At 33.3% G+C, this 24,594-nt stretch overlaps 1 protein-coding gene across 1 annotated transcript in view; it reads right to left on the minus strand.

Moving 5' to 3' along the window:
• Positions 1-19,029: 19,029 nt before the first annotated feature.
• Positions 19,030-24,594, minus strand: part of LOC133326680 (arylphorin subunit C223-like) — a 144,279-nt gene continuing 138,714 nt past the window's right edge. The window contains exon 3 of the mRNA XM_061535302.1: positions 19,030-19,166. Within this exon, the coding sequence (XP_061391286.1) occupies positions 19,030-19,166 (137 nt within the window). The remainder of the gene's footprint in view (positions 19,167-24,594) is intronic.

Raw genomic sequence — 24,594 nt, forward strand, 5'->3', positions numbered from 1 at the left:
TAAATTACAACGAGAAAAAACAAGATATTGAGGAAAATTATTTGTTTTTGGTTCGAAGAAATAATGTCATCATACCTATTTTTTAAATTTTTTTATATAAGAAATTTCAGAGAAAAATGTTGGGGTTATTCTTCTATTTTACCCGAATTTCGCCGAAAAACTGCCATATATAAAAATAATCGCTTCATGTGAATAAGTATACAACTTGCGGATTGTGCCAAGACCCTTTATGCGTGCATGCGGTTTCAAGGTTTGCTAAATTTCATTTGACGGCTATGATGTTCTACATGTTGCATTGAAGTACCCAAAAACTCGTAAAACGCCATTAAGAACCATGGATGTGCCAGCTCCCACTATTTTTGAGGTCATTTATTGAAGCGAAAATAATTTACAGAAACTACAATTAAATCCGCGATATTTTCAAAACCATTGTTTTTGTATTTCCAAATTTCGTGTTTTTGGAAGGCCAGTTCCCGCCGTTCTAGTAGATGGATTTTCACGAAGAAGATTTTATATCATCTTCTTCGTGAAGCTGTGCATACTTCTTACTCTGAAGCTGTGCATACTACATACACAAAATACAAATCAAATTACGCAGATTCGCGACTACAATAATCTTATAATCGATTTTTAGAAATTCCTGTTTGTGTATAAAAACTAGAAGTAAAATTAAAAAAAAAATACTCAAAATCGAGCTACAAAATGTCAGCATCATTTAAAGGTAGATGCAGTTAAAATTTTGAAAAATGATACGTAAGAGACGTAGTCCCCATTTTGTTGGTTTCTAGTTTTACTTTGACACGAAGACCGTGAAATGAGTAGCTTAGTCACAAATCGATAGAGAACATAAAAAAATTGGTTCGCCTCAATCTGTTTTTACACATTTTTTACATTAAAGTAGACACAGTTTCCACGCAAATAAAGTTTGGAGGCCAATATCATGAAAAGTTTTCAACGATAGATCAATTAACCCAAAACTATTCACCTTTTTTAATATACTATAATATATTAATATATTACGAAGGCTGTTATAAATTCTAATAACAAATTTAAATTCTAATTAACAAATTTAATTTCTAACACATATATATGTGCAACTCTTTTTTTTTTTTTTTTTGGCTCACATATATACATACTCACATTTTGTATGACCTAAATAGCCAAACTATGTTTATATTATCCTAATTAAAAATATGTATATAAAAACAAATAAAATTGCATACCTAAACGAAACGAAAAACATTTTATATTATTTCGCTGGCTAGTCTTCACACTACTGCCGTCGGTGGGTCGTCTCTAACCAGGTGGTATGTGTCGGCCGTTGCAGATTCATTAACTTGTTTATTTCTTCCTAATTAAATGTTCATTGCTATATGACTTAAACATTGCTTTGGCACAGCTACAACTACAACAAGCAAGGATTCGTTTCTTTATATTTGTGTTTCGTGAGCAAAACGCTTGACTTGCATTTGAGTTGCTCTAGAAAGGGGTGTTTGCTCGTTACGCTTTGACGTCTGCTGTTGATGTTTGTGGACTCGACTCTTATTCTGTTTGTGTGCATGTGTGTGCGTTTTTTTCACTGTGATTTTTGTTCTTTAGAAATTAAAGTTTATTTCTTTTCATTTCACTTCAATTTGTGTTGAGTGTGAGTTTGTTTTTCAAGCTTTTCCTGTTTTATTTATATAGTTTTATTTTTTTGCTTTAGATACAATTTTAATTCAGTTTTCACACGCAATGCAGTTATAAACATGATTGTGCACACTCACACACACGAGTCTCCAATATAAATAGTTTTATTAGAGGTATATATATGGGGATAGGTTTATTAATGTTTGGAAAACAACTGTTTAATTGGTATTGGCAAATTAAGGAGAATTAAATACATGTTTCAAGGAGAAACATAGGTCATGGTATATTGACTTCTTGTTTTTCAATTAGGTGTTTGGCTTTGTTGTGAGTCTAGAAAAGAAGCACACAGAAAAGTTCCATGTAAAAAGTAAATAACGGCGAAGCACAGGTCCTAAACATTGACTGAATTCAAATTCAAACAAATTCCAATTGTAGTATTTATTTTAAATGATGTAATATATATTTAATTACGTTTGAATCCTTTTTGAACGAATAATAAATGATGTCTACGAAATATAGTTCAAAGTATTTACTTTCATAATATATCAATTGCATTTTTATATATTATTTGTTTAAGAATCGAATAAAATTTATTCATGTCTGTGAAATATTTTCATGTAAAACTTTCTATTTTTAATCATTCAGAATTACCAACCACACCTTGTCTGGCCAAACCTCTCCTCTCGATGGTTTTATTTTCTTTTTTGTTGTAGCTATTTCATTTTCATACATCGTTAATATGGTTGCTGTTACACAAAATTAAGTTATTTCTGCAAAGCTATCAAATTAGATTTACGATTTACAACGTGTAATTAAATTTGCAACTATTGAAGGGTATATTTCAAGCGTTCGTCGACCACACACACACACACACATCTGCCACTCACTGTTAAAGTTCGGTTTGGTTCGTTTTTATTTTTTGTCTACAGGATCTCTTCGTCACTCAATTGTCTATAGGTTTTTAAATGTTGTAAAACATGCGAATATCCCATAAGGAAATGAAATGAATGGAAATTTATCAAAAAATTTACAATTTAATTTAATGATGTAGTGTAAACTTTTTTGATGGATGATAGCAATAAAAAATATGTATTTTATTTTGTGAGATTATGTTGTCAAAATGATAAAGAAATTTGAAAATTAAGAAAATTGTAGTAATAATAAAACAAATATTACAAAAAATATTCCGGAATTTACAATGTTCTTCCAAGGAATTTTGTGTGTTTGCAGATTTTTATATTTCATTAGCATATGTCCGCAACTTTGTTAGCGAATGTAGGAAATATTTAAACATGTATTAACATATTATTTTATTTTCACCGCAAACTGCATATGTCTGAAAAACATTCCACACATTTATATCGACCATAAATTAAATTTGAGTATCATTTAGTAACAAATTTCATGATTCGAGCTCTAAAGGTTCACTCAAATCCATATTTTCAATTTAGCATACATTACTTTTATAAGTACTCTCTTCAACCATCCAACAAAACTTCATGTATACCCCGATCCTACAACCCCACAATGATTCCAAATTCAAATTTCAGGATTCCAACTTTATTGGTTCACTCACAATTAAAATTGTACCAAATTTAGTACATAGTAGTACGAATTTTCAAAACTTCCTACAAACCCTACTCCTACACCCCGATATTGATTTTAAATCCAAGTTTCAGGATTCCAACTCCATAGGTTCACCCACAATTCAAATTGTACATAATCTTGTACACAAAACTTCATATATACCCCATCCTACACCCCCACAGTGATCCTAAATCCATGTTTCAGGATTCTAACTCTTTCGGTTCACACACAATTCAAATTGTACCAAATTTAGTACACATTATTACTTATTTCCAAAAACTCCTTCCTATCCCCAACCTACACTCCCACAGTCATCCTAAATCTATGTTTCAGGAGTACTAGTACCATTTAGTACCCATAAGTATTAATTTGTTAAACTGAATCCTGACCCTAATCCTACATCCCTCCAATGATCCTAACTCCAAATTTCATTGTTCCAGCTCTATCGGTTCAGCCAAATCCAAATTTTACCAATTATAGTACGATTTAGAACTTTTCGTACATATAAGTAAAATTTTTCCAAAACTACGTACATATCCTAATCCTACATTCCGACGGTAATGTTACTTTCAATTTTCAGGATTGCAGCTCGATTTGTACCTTCAAATCAAATTTGTACCAAATATAGTATCATATAGTACTTTTCGTACACAAGACCCTACTTCTCAACCTTAATTTGCATTCCAAATTTAAAGTTTTTAGCTCAATCCATTCACATGCTACGAAATTGTACCAAATTTAGTACATTTCAGTACTTTTCGGATACTCATAGTTCGAATTTCCACAAAGTCCTTTGGTAAATCTATTCTACACTCCATCAGTGACCCTCAATGCATATTTCTGAGTTCTACCTTTACTGGTTCGCCAAATACAAATGGTATCACATTAAGTACTTTTTAGTACTTTTCGTACCGTTCTAGTACGAATTTCAAAAAAACCCAGTCTGATCTGACACCTTTGGGTCAAGAGTGACCCTCACCTAAAACTTCAAGACTCTAGCTTTAGCCGTTTCGTCTAGCTCTTTTATCAGTCAGTTAGTCAGTGAGTCAGTCAATCACTTTACTCTTTTATTAGTATAGATAGTTGTCGTACGTCACTGTAATGAACACAACACACGGTCGTACGTCTAACCCTAATATTAATTTCAACTAACTATAAGTATCCCAAAAGTACTAAAATGTACTAAACTTTTATACAATTTAGAGAAGAAGGGTCGATATTATGAGATGGTCTGGGAAGTGTGTAGTCATGTATACGAAAAGTATTAAACGGTACTAAATTTGGTAAAATTTGAATTTGGAGGAAAGGATGTAGCTGGAATACTGAAATTTGAAATTATTGGGATATGTAGGAAGTTTTTGATTTTTGTGCTTATGAGTACAAAAAATTATAAATGGTACTATATTTGGTATAATTTGGATTTGTGTGACCCGATAGAGCTGGAACAATAAAATTGGGATATAAGATTACTACCGCACTGTAGAATTGAGGTTTGTTGGTAGTTTGGGAAATTAGTATTTATGTCTACAGAAATTTGGTACAATTTACAATTTTGGATGAACCAATGGTTTTGGAATCCTGAAATTTGGAGATAGGATCACTTTTGGGGTGCAGAATCAGGGTACATAGGAAGTTTTAGAAATGTCTACTAATGTATACCAAATGGCACTAAATTTGGTATAATTTGGATTTAGGCGAAATTTGAAAATTACTACTGCATTGTAGAATTGAGGTATGTTGGTAGTTTGTGAAATTCGTAGTTATGTGTACTAAATTTGGTACCATTTCAAGTTTGGGTGAACCAATACAGCTTGAATCCTGAAATGGGGTGTTATAACTCCTGTTGAGGTGTAGGATTGGGACATGTAGGTAGTTTTCCAAATTTATACTTATGTGTACGAAAATTACTAAATTTGATACTGAAATTTGGAATTAAAATTACTGTTGAATTTTACGATTAGGTAGGGTATGGGTGTAGTTTTGAAAATTTGTACTAAATGGTATTAAATTTGATACAATTTGGATTTAGGTGAATTTGGGTGGAAGGTGGAATTTGAAATTAAGATTTGGTATATGGGAAGTTTTGGAAATTCGTACTTATGATTTTCAAGGTAGGTAGTTATGGAAATATATATTAATGTGAACTAACTGGTACTAAATGTGGGGTTTTGGGTGAATCTATATTTGGAATTTCGAAAACTTTTTGAAAATACGTATTACAAGAGTACAAAGGGTAATAAATGATTTTGTATAGAGCTAGATTTATGTTACGGTCAGAATTTGTGTATAGTTTGGAGATATAGAGGTACTTTTTGATACACAAAGGTACTAAATGGGCTAACGAAGAAGCGGGCATATGTTAGTCAATAATAAATTTGTGTTTTTTCAAGTTTTTTTTACCGCACGAAATTCCAGACCTACTTTTTGATTTATGCATATGTTAGTCAATAATAAATTTGTGTTTTTCCAAGTTTTTTTTTTTACCGCACGAAATTCCAGACCTACTTTATGTAATATCTACCCTCTTATCTGAACTAACTGACCCGATATATATATGCGTGTCTGTCCCTATGTCCATTATAATTTGTAAGCAAATTACAGGCCGCCTTTATGGGCTAATCCTCATGAAATTTTGTATGTAGTCTGGTTCTGATAACAGACTATTTTAAGGAAGAAATATACACACAACTTTATTTTTTTGCTTCGCGCTGATGGCTATCAAAATTTGCACGCAGTTCCGGTTATTGACATCCAGAGTGTTATGTGGAGATGGATGATATTTGTTTTTCTAGAAGCTCTAAAGCTCCCCTTGTAATTGTGACCACCAGAGCAACTAGAAAAACAAACAAAAACATTTAAGTCTATTTCAAACATATCCATATCGATTCAGCTAGACAAGAAATGGCTCAAGGTGTTTGGTGATAATCCGTCTTTATTCAAATGGATCAAATGATTTGGGTAAAAATGAAAAGTGTGTATTGTGCGGGAAATATGTCCTGGAAAAGTTGCCAGGTTGACTTACTCTAATATCAAACCTCTTGAAGCAAGGGAACGCATAAGATGGATTACCACGGAGAAAATTTTTTAAGGAGGGGAATAAGTAATAATCGGAACGAGCAAGGTCTGTGGAGTACGGAGGATGAGATGGAACGTCCCAATCGAACTGTAATAATTGTTGTCTCACGACCATTGGTAAATTTTTCAAATTCATAAGCGAAATAAAAACGCACACAGATGAATATTTTGCAAGTAACCCTCAACAATATGGGAAAGAGGGCATAATGAGGAAAGAAACTTATGGAAAAACCTAATATTAACATTTTTGAGCAGCTATGAGCGATAGACGAGCAAGGGCCCAGAACAAGCTTTATAATTTATTCTAATTATTCGTATACTCTTAAGGGCCCCACATACTATACTTCATGCCGTCATGCCGGTGGACCCCATTGTATATGTGCGTTTGTATATGTACTTGTGTGTGGCAAACTCGTCAATCTTTGATGCCAACACTGTACATTGAACACTTTGTGTGTGTGTGTGTTTTTTTTTTTTTTTTTTGTAAAAAACATATTGTTTAATATTTGTTTGTCATTTTCTGAAAAAATATTGTTTGCCTATTTTCAAAATATTCTAAACAAGGAAAGTTCGAAGAGAAAAAAATATAAGAATGAAAATATTGTAAATTTACACGCAATATAACCAAGTGAGGCAATGTAAACATTTTCAACAATATTTTGCAAATAGTTTGCTTGAGAGTCAAATATCATAAAACGGGTCACATAAAATTGTATCGTAAGTACATTACCAAATAATGTTTATTTCAACAATATATTTTTCTATGGTATAACATTATCTGGAACATCTAAGTGCACTATGCACATGTAGCAGTTATATGAACATCTAACACTAGCATCTTGAAGCCTTCGATTTTTTATTTCAACGCCGGGAAATATAGACGAGCTGAATCGGTCTATATTATATTTGAAATTTACGTTCCGTATTTACTCCGAGAATATCGGAAATATACTTAAATAAGTATGAAGGTTCTTATTTAATATTCACATTATACCACTAGAAACCCAACTAAACAATTGTTTGAACATTTTATATACGCCAGCTTTTCCATGTCATGCATTTTCTGGACCTAAACTATTTGTGGAGAAATGTAGCGTATATTACTATACCTGAACGCCTATAGTCTGTTTTATGTTAAGAAATTTCAAAAATAGTTTGGTTTCCTTTTTCCTTTCTATACATTACTCCAAGCTTATTGTATATCTATAGAGTTTTTAGTACAATACTATTGAGCAGGGTATCACGGGGTGTCTGTTGCATTTTCATTTTTCGTATATTTAAAATTTTGTTGCCTTGGCACATTAATACTTCATTTTCTAATTGCTCTGGCGATTCTTTGACAATCCTATTACTGTCATTGATATTTATTTGTTCAAAACGGTTTTGTTAGAAAAATAAAAATAAATTGCATTTATTTTGACAACATAAGCTGCAACTGAAAATTGTAAAAAGGAAATTAGAAAATTTTTGAAGAAAAAGAGAGAGAAACTCCCTACTGACCCTTAGCAGCTAAGAGGGTGATGTACAGTTATAATTATGAAAAATGTTCCAAATACAAATGTGCACACAAACATATGTATGTGAAAGTGCTAGGTTTTTTCTTATATATAACAACTCTAACACACAAACGACAGAGATGGAGAGCGAGTTATATATTTAACGTACTATATACACGTATATACATAAGCTCCACATATAGGTAAGTGGTAATGTCAGCAAGTCTCACTTACCTGAAGGCTTGATGATTGTTGCAAAAGTAAATCTTATGATGCTGTAAAACTCACACACACACTCACACATCTACTTAATTCCACAACATATCAAATGCCATTGTAAACTTAAGCTTTGTGTGGGGGTGTGTGTGTGTTTGTGCAATGCAATTCAAAGTGGCGAAAAATGCTCAAATTGTTACAATTTCCTTTGCTTCTAATTCCGGGCCATGTCCTAAGCGTTTTGCACGGACTCGCTTGGTATATGTATCACTCACATCACTCCTAAGAACTAGCAAGGATATTCCTTCGTTTTGTGTGTGTTTGTTGGCAACTACAATTTCACTGCTGTCATGTTATGTGCCGAGTAAGTGAGAGAGTTTGTGTGTGTGGTTGTGTATGGGCGATGGTTTTTGTATTTGTGTTGCTTTCCTAGTGAGATGTCAGAAAACTCATTACATGTTTTAGCACAGTTTTTCTGCTGCTGATGCTGCTTCTTCGGTTCCTTCCTCTTTTGTGCAAAAGTAAGAAATGTTACGGTATACATTTCAACCGAACAACGCACCAACCATCCATCCGACATCTTTTGCTTATATGTATATATGACGACATATTCGTCCTCGCCGTCCATATCCTTCTCAGCATCATCGTCATTATCATCATCATCACCATTTATGTTTTAGTCATTTTATATGCCAGTATATTTTTGTGCTTCTGTGTTTTATTTTATTTTTTTGTATTATTTTCTAGGCATGCTTTTAGTATTGCATATAACTATTATTTGCTTTTATAGGCTAAGGCCACTGAGCAAGAGGGTATTTACCTTCTCTCTTTTGTTTGTTTGCCAGAGCAAACATGTAATGGTAGTGGTGTGGTGGTAGCGGTGGGTGCACTTACATGTTACACGTAAAAGATTTATGTTTAGTTTACATCAAAAATAATTTATATTTTTATATTGATATACGTGGGGTTGTGTTGAAGGTCATGGAATATAAAAAAAAAACTATCGCGAAACATTGACAATATCATTTATTTGAAGGGAATTTCGTTTAAAAATACAATTCATTCGAAGAAATGTATGATCGAATATTGAAAAATCGTGAGGTTGTAGATATTTCACATTTCATTATTTTCAGTAGGTTTTACACTTTACTGGCTTATGACAACTTTAGCAGAATTTTAGATGAATCCGCAGGCATAATTTCATCAATGGAAGTTTTTTTTTCGGAATAACCGTGTTTCGACTAATGGAAGTTTTACTGTATATTTTTATAGAAAAGGAATTTGCCAAAATATGCCTACAAGTTGCAGGATCAATTAATAATGAATATATAACAAACTTTCTTTGTACCCCACTAAACAAATTTCATCTTAAAAGAGTTCTATGAGAAGGACATTTACATCAACACTCCAATGTGTTTGTGCAACATTTACATGGTAGTTTTAACAATTTATAGAACACATCCCTGCACAGAATGACAGAATAAAAAACACCCACACACACACATGCTAAAAATGTCACCCACATACATACACATAATTCGAATACAAAACAATTTATACAACTGGGTCTAAGTGTGTGCAGGTGTGTATATGTGTGCGTGTCTGAGGATATTCATTGGAAACATGTGGCAAATTTAATCGCAACAGACTCTTAGAACTACAACACCAACACATTTACATTTATTGACATTTTAGCAACAATGACAAGCACGTTGGTAACCATACCATCCATAGCCCCGACAATCATTGTCAGTTTTGCGCGTAGAAAGACATGATGCTCTTCTATGGCAGTACATACATATGTGTGCGATCGTGTGTGTGTGTGTCTATGCCAGGATAACTACACCTACAAGAATGCGGGTGTATTCGTGCAAAATATTGAGGTAATTAAAAGAGTGTCACTGCAGCAACGGCAGCAAGAGCATAGAATCTAGAATCTTTGAAAAGTTCACACAAATTACTCGACTGGCTTTGCTTGTCTTTCTGTGCATATTCTGGGGGCATGTTGTTGTCGTCGTCGTCATTACACGAGAGCACCACCATCAACAGCAATTCTTTGCTAAAGTTTAGAAGCAACAGAAGAACAACTGTCAGACAGTCAGTTTGTCTATGGTAACTCTTGTAATGCTGGTACTGTTGCATGACATAAAGAAGATAACGTCAAGTAGCTGCAGAAAACAACAGCAGAAACAACAACAATTGTGTAGAGCGAGAAGTGTGAAATTAACAACATAAACAAGTGCCAAAAAGGTATATTCCACAAATTGAGGCAGAGTCTGACGAAGAATAAAAAAACGTTTTGTTTTTGTTTGCTAGGAGGCATAGCCTTACTGTCAATGTACAACACGTTTTGAAGTTGCTGATGATGAGTCTGATATCCATAAGTAAGAGAATCAGATGTGAATTTCATCTATTAGAAGCTTCGTTTTAATTAGACGATAAGGCGTTGCGGTACAAAAAGTTACTTGGAAAGTTTTTGATTAGTTCTCACAAGGGGATTATAAGTATTTTTTTTTAAGTTTTAGTTTGCAACAAGAACAAAGTAGAGTTGTGTTATAAAAATGAATAAATGCGTTTTTTAACAACATTTTTTTATATTTTATACACATCAACAATAAAAATAAAATATATATATATTTCAAAGCTTTATACAAAAATTAATGTTTGTGGCCAGGTCTGTCGATTTATGTTATTTTCGGCTAAAATGCGATCAATCTCATAAAAAATAAATATTAAAAAACTGAAAAGCTCGCAATTTTCTCTTGATGTATTAGGGTTATATAAAGGGAAGTCGAAGGCTATACGAAGGTTAACCTACCGATTCCATATTTGCGTGATAAAAAGTCGTAGGATTTATTCGATATTTGCGATCTTACACTGTCATGTTGCACAAAGTCATATCTTTCTGTTTTTTTTTTATTTCTCCGAAGACTTCAGGCATACCACAGCCATTCATAATTGACCTATTGTGAAATTCGAAGTTTTTCTTCTATGATCGTTTGCTGTTCCACGTCACATGCGACGATCCTCCACCATAGTATGGTCCGTCTGTCCGTTGTAATCACTCTATCTTTTGCGCAAGATAGAAAATGGTCTATATTTGTCCACGTTTTGGGGTAGCCCCCATACAACTGTATCCCAAAATTTTCGATATTTTGCATAGCAGGGGCACATTTTTCAATCGTAATGGTTGTAATTTGGTATTTTCGATTCCCATTTAGTACGAATAATGTCTACTACAAATGATCAGTATTGGCCCCATTTTTGCGGAATAGCTCTCATGTAACGGTAATATCCGGATCTTGAGAATTTTCGACAATTTTTTCGATCGAATTGCATGTAATTTGGTCCGTTGGGTTCTAATTGGATACCAAATTCTCCAAATTTTCGCCCTATTTGGGAGTAGTCCCCATATAACCACTTCTTTCTATTAAAATAGTTAACTGATTGGTTTCGCGTGTTGAGGTTGTTCTTATATAACCGTATTCCACGATATTATGGGGGATATTCTGAAATTGAAATTGTTAGTATATAGAAGTATGGAATTATATCACGATTTAGCAATTTCGTTCGTCATTATATCTATTGTTATCGTACTACTTTCAGAGGGTATCAAGATACAAAACTAACAGGTCAGACAAATGATATATCCAGATTTTCGGAATTTCCTACCAGATGTAATCAATATTCGCCCTTCTTTAGGTATAGCCTCATATAACTCAAAATTGATCTATTTTGAGGATTTTAATCATATGTTGCACCCTATTAGTAATATCGATCCATGTTTCGGGGTTTTTAAATTTTGGAAAAAAAATCTTATTATAAGTTTCAGAAATTTTTATTGCATGTGCATTGTGGTTTACAACATACGTTAAGAAAAGTCTCATGCGCAACATCTTTTAGAATATCCCTTATATTCTGATTCCGCTAATAAGTTCCACGTGGGTTGAGAAACCTCGTAGTATTTCGGATCGTCAGATTTTAGATATTTATATAAATAAAAGTCCATAATTAGGCGTTACCTTATCGGCACTGAATTGAAAGACTCGGTAATATCTAACGGCACCGCTATATTTTAGTATTTCCTATCGAAACCTTTTCTAACGAGGCTACCGAAAACTATTAAGGCATTGTCTGCAGAAAAATCATGCTTTTAAAAAAATAATAATCAGAGGCCTACTGAAAAAAATCTATTGCCCTACATTTTCCATTGTTGTATAAATATATCATCTCAGTGTCATATTAAAAACCCCTTAACTAATTAATACAAAAAAAAAACTAATTTTATTTTCTTCTTCTTTAAATTACAGATTCTAAAAATGACAAAAACAACAAATAAATCAACAAACATCATCAACATGGAGATTCTCTAACAAATATCCCCAGACGAGTGGAAATTGATAACATACAATAAAAATCACATTTATTGTTAAAGTTGTCGCCGTCCGATTATTTATATTTTCAAATTCAGTTCAGCGCAAACCTGAGGTGTTAAGCAGAGAACCAGGTCCAAGGCTCTCCGGACAAAACAATACTCCTCCCAACAACAACAACAATAACTCTTAATAATTTACAAAATATCAATTTAACTCGGTGACATCAGCAGTTGGTTGACAATTTCAAAAAAGAAAAATCACAAAAAACCAAAAAAAACTCACTCAGTATTAAAAGCCGAAATATTAAAACACAATATAATGTTAAATTTTTTACGTCTTAAAATGGATTCGTTATCAATGGCAACTGCAACAGAAGCAGCAGCAGCGGCATCATCATGCACAACATCTACAGCAGCGGCAATCTCAAAACAACAACCTAACAATGATAAATTGCATGCAACGCACAATCGTCGCGATCGTCAGCAGCGTCATCTGGGCGGTCATTCCATGCTGACATGTACAAATTATGGCAGCAGTGCGCTGTTGCAAGTCTTCCTTATATTGACACTGTTCGTGATTGGAAATTTAAGTGCCTGGCAGGAGAATATAAGACCCAAACTATATGTGGAATTAGGTAAGTCATTGAAATGGAAAAAAAAGAAAAAAATATTAATGAATTTTGATTATAATTATTGTTCGCAAAACACCTCTAATACCCTATAAAATATTTTTTTTAAATTTCCAACTGAAGTTGTTGTAATTTGGCACTTCGGTTTCTAAGTGAAAGAAATACCTCCGGCTGAACAATTTTCTTGCAGGCCATATGTTTAAAAACCCGCCCCGTTTTACCTAAAACCGCCCATTTATTTAAAATACCCCAACAGCATTTTTAAACCTGAGCGATACTTCGAAGCAATTTTTGGGAGAATATTGTAAATATATGCCAATATGTGTATTTCTTTTTAGCGATAGTTAAATGTATCATTAATTCTGCAAAGCATATATTTTCTAAAACTGAGTATCGTTACCTGTCTATTCACTGCAATAGAGATCCAGGTTAACCGAAAATATTCTCATTCAGGTCTTCTCGTTTATTGGCCGAACTAATTGTCGTGTACCAAGGGACGAATGCACTTAAATGAACTATGGAATTAAATGAATGACCTAGTACAAATGAATGCAAAAAGTTCTGGAATGAAAAGTTAGTAAAAATGTAAACATGATAGAATATATAACGTAAGATGTTTTGTAAACTTTTTTTTAGAAAATTGAGATTTATAACAGAACCTAAAATGGACCTAAAGCATTTTCAAAATAAACGACGTAGACACTATATTTGGTGGGAGAAAAAAAGTAATTATGATAACGTGGTTGACATTATTGTATACAAATTTATGTATATCTCCCCTATTATATATCCTGCACATGTCTTCTTTTTTGTTTACTAACACAATTTAATGAAATTCTTTTACCAAAATACCAATGGCTACACTATTTGGAAATTTAGGCCAGTCGTCATTCCGCTTGACATCATCATGACTACATCAAATATTTCATATTTATGCCGTTTAACTTCAGGAAATACATTCGTAAGACCAAAAATGAATTTCAATAATTTCTTTTGAAATTAATTTAATTTATTCATGGTAATTTACTCCATCTCCTCTCACTACCTCTCTCTTTCACTCTTACAATGTCATACCTTTAGAGGAATTCCCTTTTGGTGCCGCTTAAAAGCGTACTTCCTAATAATTGTTGTTGTTGATGTAGCTTGTTGTAGCTGCCAGTAGCATGTTGTAGTTGTTGCCAAGGAAATGACCTTCTCATAAATATCCATCATGACAGGTTGCATGTGTCATTGAAACAAGTTTTTCATTCGGTATAAATATGAGTATGACAAGCACGTCTTATTCCCTACGATGTCTAGGGGCGACAACACCTTTTACTTATTATGTGTGACATACATGTGTGTGTGTGTGTTCATTATTATTTTTTTTTTTAATATTCACATCCTTCCCCTTCTGCACATTTATAGTACATAAATGAGAGTATGTGAATTGCATTCGTAATGAAATCACAATTAAAATTTTTAATTTGAAAAATAAAAAAATGAAAATAAAATCAAGCCAAATTATTGTGGCACAATGAAGTGTGACGTAACATAAATTTGTTTGAGTTAAAAAAAATAAAACACAATTTTTAATAAAAAAATATATAAGGCAGCATGTTTTATTTATTGCGAGACTTCGTTTTTTATAAAAAAAATATATATATATAAGGCAACATATTTTAATTATTGCGAGACTTCGTTTGCATCTGAAATAATTTCTAGGCCTTCACTAAATAAAAAATTGAATTTGCATTTAAGATATTTATGTCCCATAAAAGAGTATTTCAATAAGAAACTTTATAAACAAATTTAAAAAAATATAGTCACTAAAAATAAATGTATACCTATTAAAATAAGTTCATATATAGAATCCAATAGTTTTTACTTGGAATTTTTAACAATCTTAGTTATCACCAACCCTGAAAAGTAATTAACAGTTACATCCTGAGTCATAGAAACATTGGAAAAAATATCTTGGCTGGATACCAACCACCCATACAGATTGTACAACCGACTATCGAAATGTTGCATGCCACATGGATTACACGACATAATAACAACGCAAACGCCAGTGACGCATAAGTCTGTTTACAATTACCGTTCCATATAGAAACATACACATGCGTGTGCCACATGTCGTATATTACTTTCCCCTCTTTCCATAAAAGAAAAATAAACACGACGAAGAAGTAAACGTAAATGAAACGCACCATAAATGCAGACACCAACCAGCAACACAACAACAACAACATACAATGTCATAAAATATCTACAGTTGGGATTGGTGATTGCTGTTGTTGCTGCTGCAACTGTTGCGACACAGTGACTTACAATAAATTCTGTTGCTGCTACACTATGTCGCTGATTGCCATTACCATTGTGTTGTTTGTCAGCTATATGCGTCTTGTTGTTTTTGGGTGTGCACACACAACACACACACTCACTCAAAAACGATGGCAACATTGAAAGACATTTTTATGGGGTTTGCAATTTTTATTGTACAAAAATGCCATAAAAATGTCTTGTTAAAATTTAAGGAGATCTTGCAGTACGCATATGCAAGTAAACATGTTTCAAAAAGGATTTTGCACCATTCATTCGACAAGATACGCATAATTTTGTTTTGCAGTATTGTCATGACAAAAATGTCATAATTTAATAGACCATTATAATTTAGAAAAAGAAAATTTTATTAAAAAATGTGTAGGCATTTTTTTTATAAATTTATTACGAAGAATTTAATTATTCAAGATTTAGGCATTGTCCTATGAACAAATTTTTAATATTTTAACTAAAAACTTTTAAATAAAACTAACTATAGAAAACTAAAAAATAGGCCAATATCAATCTGGATCTGTTTCCGTAAAAAAATTTTTGAACTATTACAGCATTGACAGATGTACGATTTTATTATTCTGACACCAGATCCTGTAACCGGTTAAACAGACAATTTACTTCCTATGATAAGCATATCATAATTTTTGCTCATCACGACATTTTCAAATATTAATTGACAACAATTCAAAACCAATAACGAGAAAATTATCTGTTGTCCTTAGATTTCGAAAAGTAGAAACATAAATCGAAACGAATTAAATAGGTGACTAATTACAACAGAGTCTTAGAACCAAACGCAAAACGCGGAACAAATCAGATAACTATTTTAATATAAAAAACAAAATTAGTGTACCCTCCATACTATGGTGGAGGGTATAAAAAGGGGGTTATATGGGGGGTGAATATTAATAATTTTTGGTAGGGTAGATTTGGTAGATTTGTTACCATATGCGACTACAAAATACCAAATTTCAGTAAACCTCAGTAAACCTCAAAATACCGAAATTTGGGGGGTACCCTTATATGGAGGCTACCTGAAAAAATGGACTTATATTTATAATTTTTAATGGAGATATTTGGTACCCAATAAAAACCCAATGTACCAAATTTCAGCGAATTCGGTTGAAAAACGCGCCCAAGAACCCCAAAATACCGAAATTTGGGGAGTACCCTTATATGGGAGCTATCAGAATATATTGACTTATATTTATATTTTTTAGTGGAGATATTTGGTACCCAATAAGAACCCAATGTACCACATTTCAGCGAATTCGGTTGAATAACGCGCTCAAGAACCCCAAAACACCGAAATTTGGGGGGTACCCTTATATGGAAGCTATGCCTAAAAGTGGACCCATAAAGCCCATCTTCGAACTTGACACAAAATACGACTCTATATAAAATTTTGGCGATCTATCTCAATTTGTTTAGAGGCTAGAGTGATTACAACAGACAGACGGACATGGCTATATTATAAGGTCGGAAATGACTATTTCTATGAGTTACAAACGGAAAAACAAAACTAATATATCCTCCATAATATGGTGGAGGGTCACTATGGGCCACAGATCCAATTTTTTTGCCGTAATTAGACGCGTTGGTTTATGAAGTAAACATCATATATAAGGGTTTCGGGGACGCTGATAGATAAAAAGATAAATTTGTTTTGAAGACGTTTTGTAGGGCTATGGCCACTGATTACAAATGAGAAATCATCAGACGGATCAAACATGAGAACAAATTTCTTGATATTTATATACCATTTAAATACGAATTTTTTGCTGAGGATCGTAAAATTACTAATTATTTTCAAATATAAATAATTTCCGTGACCCACAACGTTATAACATTTTACTGAAAGTCTCCAGATTAGAAATATATAACAATTTCGGTTACTGGTCCATACTGTGTCAGTTCGTTCTGTCTATCATCTTTCCAAGGCTTTATATTTGATTTGCCATTTTGTAATTCAATATTTTTATAATTTGCTAATATCATATGAAGCTAATTTATTGTCGCAATTGATTCAATTCAAAGTGAACCTTTTCAAAATTAGTTAATGTTATATTTTTGTCAACCTACATTAAATCAGATGATAGGGTCTTTAGGTGAAAATTTCATATAAAATTGTATAAAACATATAAAGAAGAGGAGAGGGGGCACGTTTAAAATTTTCCGACCACCACCAATTTGTTGATGAGTCAACATGTTTTCGCAGTCAACACGTACATTTAATATTTTGTTGTCACCTTTGAACATGTCCAGTAAACTCCAGTAAAACAGTAACAAAATATTTTAATCGAACTTAAATTATTATTACATATGTATATTCAGTGTAAAGGTTACATCAGTACCAATTAGTTAAAATTAAAAAAAAAAACAACAACACAAAGATTATGAGGCTTAAAAGGAAAAAGTGTTCAAAGTTGCTCCCCTCTACTCTAAATATAGAATCCTATTTGGTTTCAATTTCACACACTAATATTTATACTCAACAATGAAAGACTGTATACGACCGTTTCCTCTTAGACACCCCGATTTAATTTATAGCTTAAAGATAATACTTGTATTAAACATAAATAGGACCAAGCTCTGACTCATATGTCACATTTTTTTAATGTCCTAAAAATAATAGAAATGATAGTTTTTTTTAAATTCTATCAAATTTTCGCAATTAATTGGGTTTTGGGCAAAAGGCATTTCTGTCAAAAGATGTCTTTGCAACAACGAGTACTTATGTTCATTCACCACATAGTCAAAAAAAATATTCAACTATTAACTGATTTCTTATTTTCTATTTTATATTTCATATAAAATGCGGGGACCCATAATAAAATCTAAATGCTTATATTTTTGCCACATCGAGACTTTTATATTTTTTTCTTACAAACCCACCAATAATTAAGCTAAAATCGTCGTCCTACTATTCTAAATATTTCTTCCGGGCATTTTTCCTCTTCTTCTTTCTGTTACCATTTCTTTTTTTTATACAAAAACTCAGGCTTCATTACCACTTGTAAGTTGTCATGTCATTACTACAATGCTTACACTTTATTTGGCAATTATCTATTTTGAGAAATGTTGAAATGTCGTCGTATAAATTCTACATGCTTAACACCTTGCAAATGTCGTTGTACTTTTGCAATAATGAATATACCCACTCGGACGGACATGACGCTGCGCATCGCATCATCGTACAACGTTGTAAAATTTTTAAATGCCAACTTTACAGTTAGTGGTTTTGCACTTTCTTCATTATGGCCAGTGCCACCAACAACACCAGCACCACTGCCACTTCCACTATTATTATCATCGTCGTCATTGTCTTTATGCTTTGTGCAACAATTACAAGCAATTAAATGTTACAACGATCAATAAAGTTGAAAATTTACGGAACGCATAAGAGTTGCAGAAATTGTTAAGGAGGCACCGACAACGACGATACCAAGGCAAGGCTGGTTGATTGTGCTGGACTAGCAAACATTTTTCTTTCTCTATTTGACAATTGTGTTGTTGTAGAACTTCTTCATTTTTAGCTTTATTATGCAGTGTATGGCACCGACCGCAAGTCTGCAAATGCAAGGTGAGGTATTAAGGTGATAGTTGTAACTTAACGTAGCCGACGACACACCAACCAAATGTGGCAGTTGGCCACATTTGGGTGGCAACTGCGCTGTGTTCGAGTGTCTGGACGTCTGTTCATTTACTGCTGCTGCTGTTGACTATGTCTGGAAGTTAGTACAGGTAGTTGGGAAACGGTATTGCTCGTCATGGCCATAGTTGTTATTGTTGCATGTAAAGTGTGCAGTTGTTGTTGTTGTAAAATCATAATGAAATGTTCTGCACAATTTTGCACATGGTGGTTTTTATCGCAGTATAAGATACACATCGGTCTCATGCCAAACTGATGTTTTTCGCCAACCCAAGCAAAGTCTACAACAGAGGCTTATGTATATTCCTTACCCGTAGTTGTAGGACGCTCACCGAAACTCTATTCGTATGGGCTATGTGGCAGTGAAAAATGCAGTCATCGTCGCCGCCAGAATTTACTTTAACCAGAAACAGACAATTGACTGGAAATTATGTGTACTTCCGTTCCGTTGAATGTAATTAAACGTGACCCTCCAGAAGTCGGTCGGTTGGTTCTCTTTGATTTAGTTAAGATAGCTTTGAATTGTGGAAGTAAAATACACCTTACTGTTGTTGTTGTTGTAGTTGGTATAATTTAGTATTGTTTATCAAAGGAGTGTTGGAGAGATTGGTGGTTTGAAATAATCAGCAGACATTGTAATCGATGAAACGAAAATGAAACGTGAGACGTTATGAACATTTTCATTTGTAATACGTGAAAAAAATTACTTTATTATATTATCAATTTTTAAAAATTAAAAATATATTTTTGTAATATTTTCTTCATTCGCAAAGAGATTAGATTTTGTATGCAATGTCAAAATGTTTTTATTATTTTTTTAACAACATTTTTTTAACAACAAAATATTTTTTTGATAAAAACGAAAAATATGAAATATTTTGTAAAGTGTTGCTTTTGACAATATACAAATTTTCCATTCAACATTTACCGCTTGTCCTAATTTCTCAATCCTCTTGTCCTATTTTTTTCTTTTTTCTGGAAAATTGTTTCATATATCCATTTTATATCATTTGGGAATAGGTGTTAAAGTAAATCTGTAAAAAAAACACTCCCCAAAAACTAATACATCAATGTGTTCAGATATTACTTGTTCGAAAATCTATCTTTACATAGTGTTGTTCCTAGAATATATACATGGGTTTGTTACTCTAACCACAATTGGATACTATGCTATTCATTACAACATCGTTCTACTTTTAACTGTGCATATACAATTTCCTTATTACTACAGTAATGCCATATTTGCGCCTAATGGAGAAAAAATATAGTTCTAGTTTTCCAATACGTAATTTGTTGTTTAGAAATTTTAAGGGAGCAGCATACACATCGGCTTTGGTACTATAGTGAATATTCGAAACATGTTAATTTTTTTTTTGTTTTTTTTTTATATTTGGCAAAGATGATACCAAGAGATACCAAATGACGGAAATATTCAGTATACGGATTGGATTCTAGGTACGTAGTATATATCCCTTTTTTAAAAGCAGAGTATATGCTTTCCTGAAACCATGTCTTTGAATATAGATTTCATATTTTTTTCTCAATTTATATCCAAACATAGTCTTATCACAGAATACAATAAATCAATGAAGACACCTATCCTCATGTCTTGAATGAAAAATAATACGTGTTCTTCAATACATACACACCTTAACTGTGGCCTCGTAACTCTTTAATCCTTTCCATCGTAACAGACTGGTGATGAGAGGTCGGATCATGTCGAGCCATATTCGCCAAAAAAAACGTAACCCTCAAATTTGAAATTTTACTTGAGAAGGTTTTTTAATAAATTCAGATATAATAAATCTATTATTTTGTGCCAGAGAAGATAGAAGTCAAATCCTTCCAACATTGGGCCGACGGGTCCCACTTTCGGACTAGATCTAGGCCTAGGTTGTGCAAAGTTTGGTTCAAATCGGATATTTCTTTCCGTTTCCTGAGGAAGGTACCAGAAGGAGTGGACCTAAAAAACCTTCTCTGGTAAAATTTCAAATTTGAGGATTACGTTTTTTTTTGGTTAATTGGCTCGATGTGTTTGTCAATCAAGGTTCGCAGAATAATTAATGGTAAACGGATAAACAATTGTTGGACGAAATATAGTTTGTGCGAAGTTTGGTTAAATCAGATACTCTTTTCCATTTTGTAAGGGAGGTACCAGAAGGATTCGACCTAAATTTCCCATCTTCGAACTTGAACTATGTTTGGAAGAAATATTACGATGTGCACAGTTTGGATGAAATCGGTTACTCCTTTCGAGAGTTATTGTGCGCACCAGACGGCCAGACAGACTGACGGACGGACATTCGTAAATCGAATCCAAATTGTTTGAAGTGGATTTGGTCCAATGAAACATGGGGTCTCAAACCAATATTTCTATTAGGCAAGATTTAGCCGTATCAAAGTGTATATACCCGCATTAGCCATAAGACTAAAAATTTAACTAGTTTTTCATGGGGCTTACACAGCGGCAACTTTGCATTACAGGCCCATTAATAGAGATGGGCAGTGGGTAAATACCCAAAGGGTAAATACCCGGTAAATTGGGTAAATACCCATTTGTGGGTATTTATTTGGGTATTTACTATATTGAATCGGTAATACAACATCTTACATCTTTCTGCTATCAAATCGATTTAGAATGGATAGTTTTACGATACTTTGAAGACGTGGGTAAAAACTTGGGTAAATACCCGAGTTTTTACCCAAAAATTGGGTTTAAACTCATTAACTGCCAAACCACTTGACATAGGCGGCCAAAATTTTACATACATGTTTTTAATGTCAAAGCAAATATAGAAATCCAATATGGGGTCCCTGGGTCCAAGTTTTGATATAGCCCCCATATAACCATATCTCCCGATTTAAGGTATTTTTTGTCTATTAGACACATTTTACAACAAAATTGGCTGTAATTTGGCACAGAGTGTTCTTTTTGGGTACCAAATGTCCATGCAAAATTGTATGTATGTAGGTCCACGTTTGCTGGTAGCCCCCATACAAGTGTACCCCTATTTTGAGTATTTACCCAAAAATTGGGTATAAACTCATTAACTGCCGAACCACTTGACATAGACGGCCAAAATTTTGCATACATGTTTTTAATGTCAAAGCAAATATGGAAATCCAGCATGGGGTTCCTGGGTCCAAGTTTTGATATAGCCCCCATATAACCGTATCTCCCGATTTAAGGTATTTTTTGTCTATTAGACACATTTTACAACCAAATTGGCTGTAATTTGGCACAGAGTGTTCTTTTTGAGTACAAAATCTCAATGCTAAATTTTATGTATGTAGGTCCACGTTTGCTGGTAGCCCCCATACAAATGTACCCCTATTTTGAGTATTTACCCAAAAATTGGGTATAAACTCATTAACTGCCGAACCACTTGACATAGGCGGCCAAAATTTTACATACATGTTTTTAATGTCAAAGCAAATATAGAAATCCAACATGGGGTTCCTGGGTCCAAGTTTTTAATATAGCCCCCATATAACCGTATCTCCCGATTTAAGGTATTTTTTGTCTATTAGACACATTTTACAACCAAATTGGCTGTAATTTGGCACATAGTGTTCTTTTTGAGTACAAAATGTCCATGCAAAATGTTATGTATGTAGGTCCACGTTTACTGATAGCCCCCATACAAATGTACCCCTATTTTGAGTATTTACCCAAAAATTGGGTATAAACTCATTAACTGCCGAACCACTTGACATAGACGGCCAAAATTTAGCACACATATTTCTAATGTCAAAGCAAATATAAAAATCCAACATTGGGTACCAAATGTCCATGCAAAATTTTATGTATGTAGGTCCACGTTTACTGATAGCCCCCATACAAATGTACCCCTATTTTGAGTATTTACCCAAAAATTGGGTATAAACTCATTAACTGCCGAACCACTTGACATAGACGGCCAAAATTTTACATACATGTTTTTAATGTCAAAGCAAATATAGAAATCCAACATGGGGTTCCTGGGTCCAAGTTTTGATATAGCCACCATATAACCGTATCTCCCGATTTAAGGTATTTGTTGCCTATTAGAAACATTTTACGATCAAATTGGTTATAATTTGGCATAATGAGATCTCTTTTTGCACAAAATATTCATGCAAAATGTGGTTTTTGACACAAATGGTTAAAATATCAACATTATTTCGTGCATGGGAAATGGGGTCTTAAGAACACATGTCAAGGCTGTTAAAGAGTTTATATATATATATGAATACCCAAAATCAGGATCGTTATATAGGACAGAAAACGTGGACCAGCGTAGACATTTTTTTGCATGGATAGTTGGTACTCATAGAGAACTCTTTGTGACAAATTTCATTCAATCAAATTGGCCAAAATCGGAAGGTGCGGTTATATGGGGCTATAACAACACTTGGACCTAGATACCCCATTTCCCAGACTATTATTTGCATTGATATGAAATTATAACCAATTTGATCGTAAAATGTGTCTAATAGGCAAAAAATACCTTAAATCGGGAGATACGGTTATATGGGGGCTATATCAAACCTAGGACCCAGGGACCCCATGTTGGATTTCTATATTTGCTTTGACATTAAAAACATGTATGCAAAATTTTGGCCGCCTATGTCAAGTGGTTCGGCAGTTAATGAGTTTATACCCAATTTTTGGGTAAATACTCAAATAGGGGTACCTTTGTATGGGGGCTACCAGTAATCGTGGACCTACATACATAAAATTTTGCATGGGCATGTGGTACCCAAAAATAACACTCTGTGCTAAATTACATCCAATTTGGTTGTAACATGTGTCTAATAGACAAAAAAATACCTTAAATCGGGAGATATGGTTATATGGGGGCTATATCAAAACTTGGACCCAGGTGCACCATGTTAGATTTTTATATTTGCTTTGACATTAGAAACATATGTGCAAAATTTTGGCCGCCTATGTCAAGTGGTTCGGCAGTTAATGAGTTTATACCCAATTTTTGGGTAAATACTCAAAATTGGGGTACCTTTGTGTGGGGGCTACCAGTAAACGTGGACCTACATACATAAAATTTAGCATTGAGATTTTGTACTCAAAAAGAACACTCTGTGCCAAATTACAGCCAATTTGGTTGTAAAATGTGTCTAATAGACAAAAAATACCTTAAATCAGGAGATACGGTTATATGGGGGCTATATCAAAACATGGACCCAGGGACCCCATTTTGGATTTCTACATTTGCTTTGACATTATGAATTTAAGCAAGTAAAGAAATTGCAAAGCAAAAAACTGAATGAAAGAAAAAAATAAAAAACCTAACCATGATGGTTGCTTATTTGTTGCTGATGCAATAGCAACAACATTAAACTTGCCACCATAGCACGTGATATTCATTTGCACACAGAAGACATCCACCAGCAGTTTTTTTTTGTGTTTGTTGCATTTACAAAATCCTATGCAACTTTTCGTGTTATACTTGAAGTAAAGTAAAAGGAAACCATTTTGGATTTCTACATTTGCTTTGACATTAGAAACATGTGTGCAAAATTTTGGCCGCCTATGTCAAGTGGTTCGGCAGGTAATGAGTTTATTCCCAATTTTTAGGTAAATACTCAAAATAGGGGTACATTTGTATGGGGGCT

The sequence above is a fragment of the Musca vetustissima genome, unplaced genomic scaffold (genome assembly GCF_032173495.1).
Source record: "Musca vetustissima isolate MV318-11 ecotype Yass unplaced genomic scaffold, APGP_CSIRO_Mvet_v1 utg66135, whole genome shotgun sequence".
Classification (NCBI taxonomy): domain Eukaryota; kingdom Metazoa; phylum Arthropoda; class Insecta; order Diptera; family Muscidae; genus Musca; species Musca vetustissima.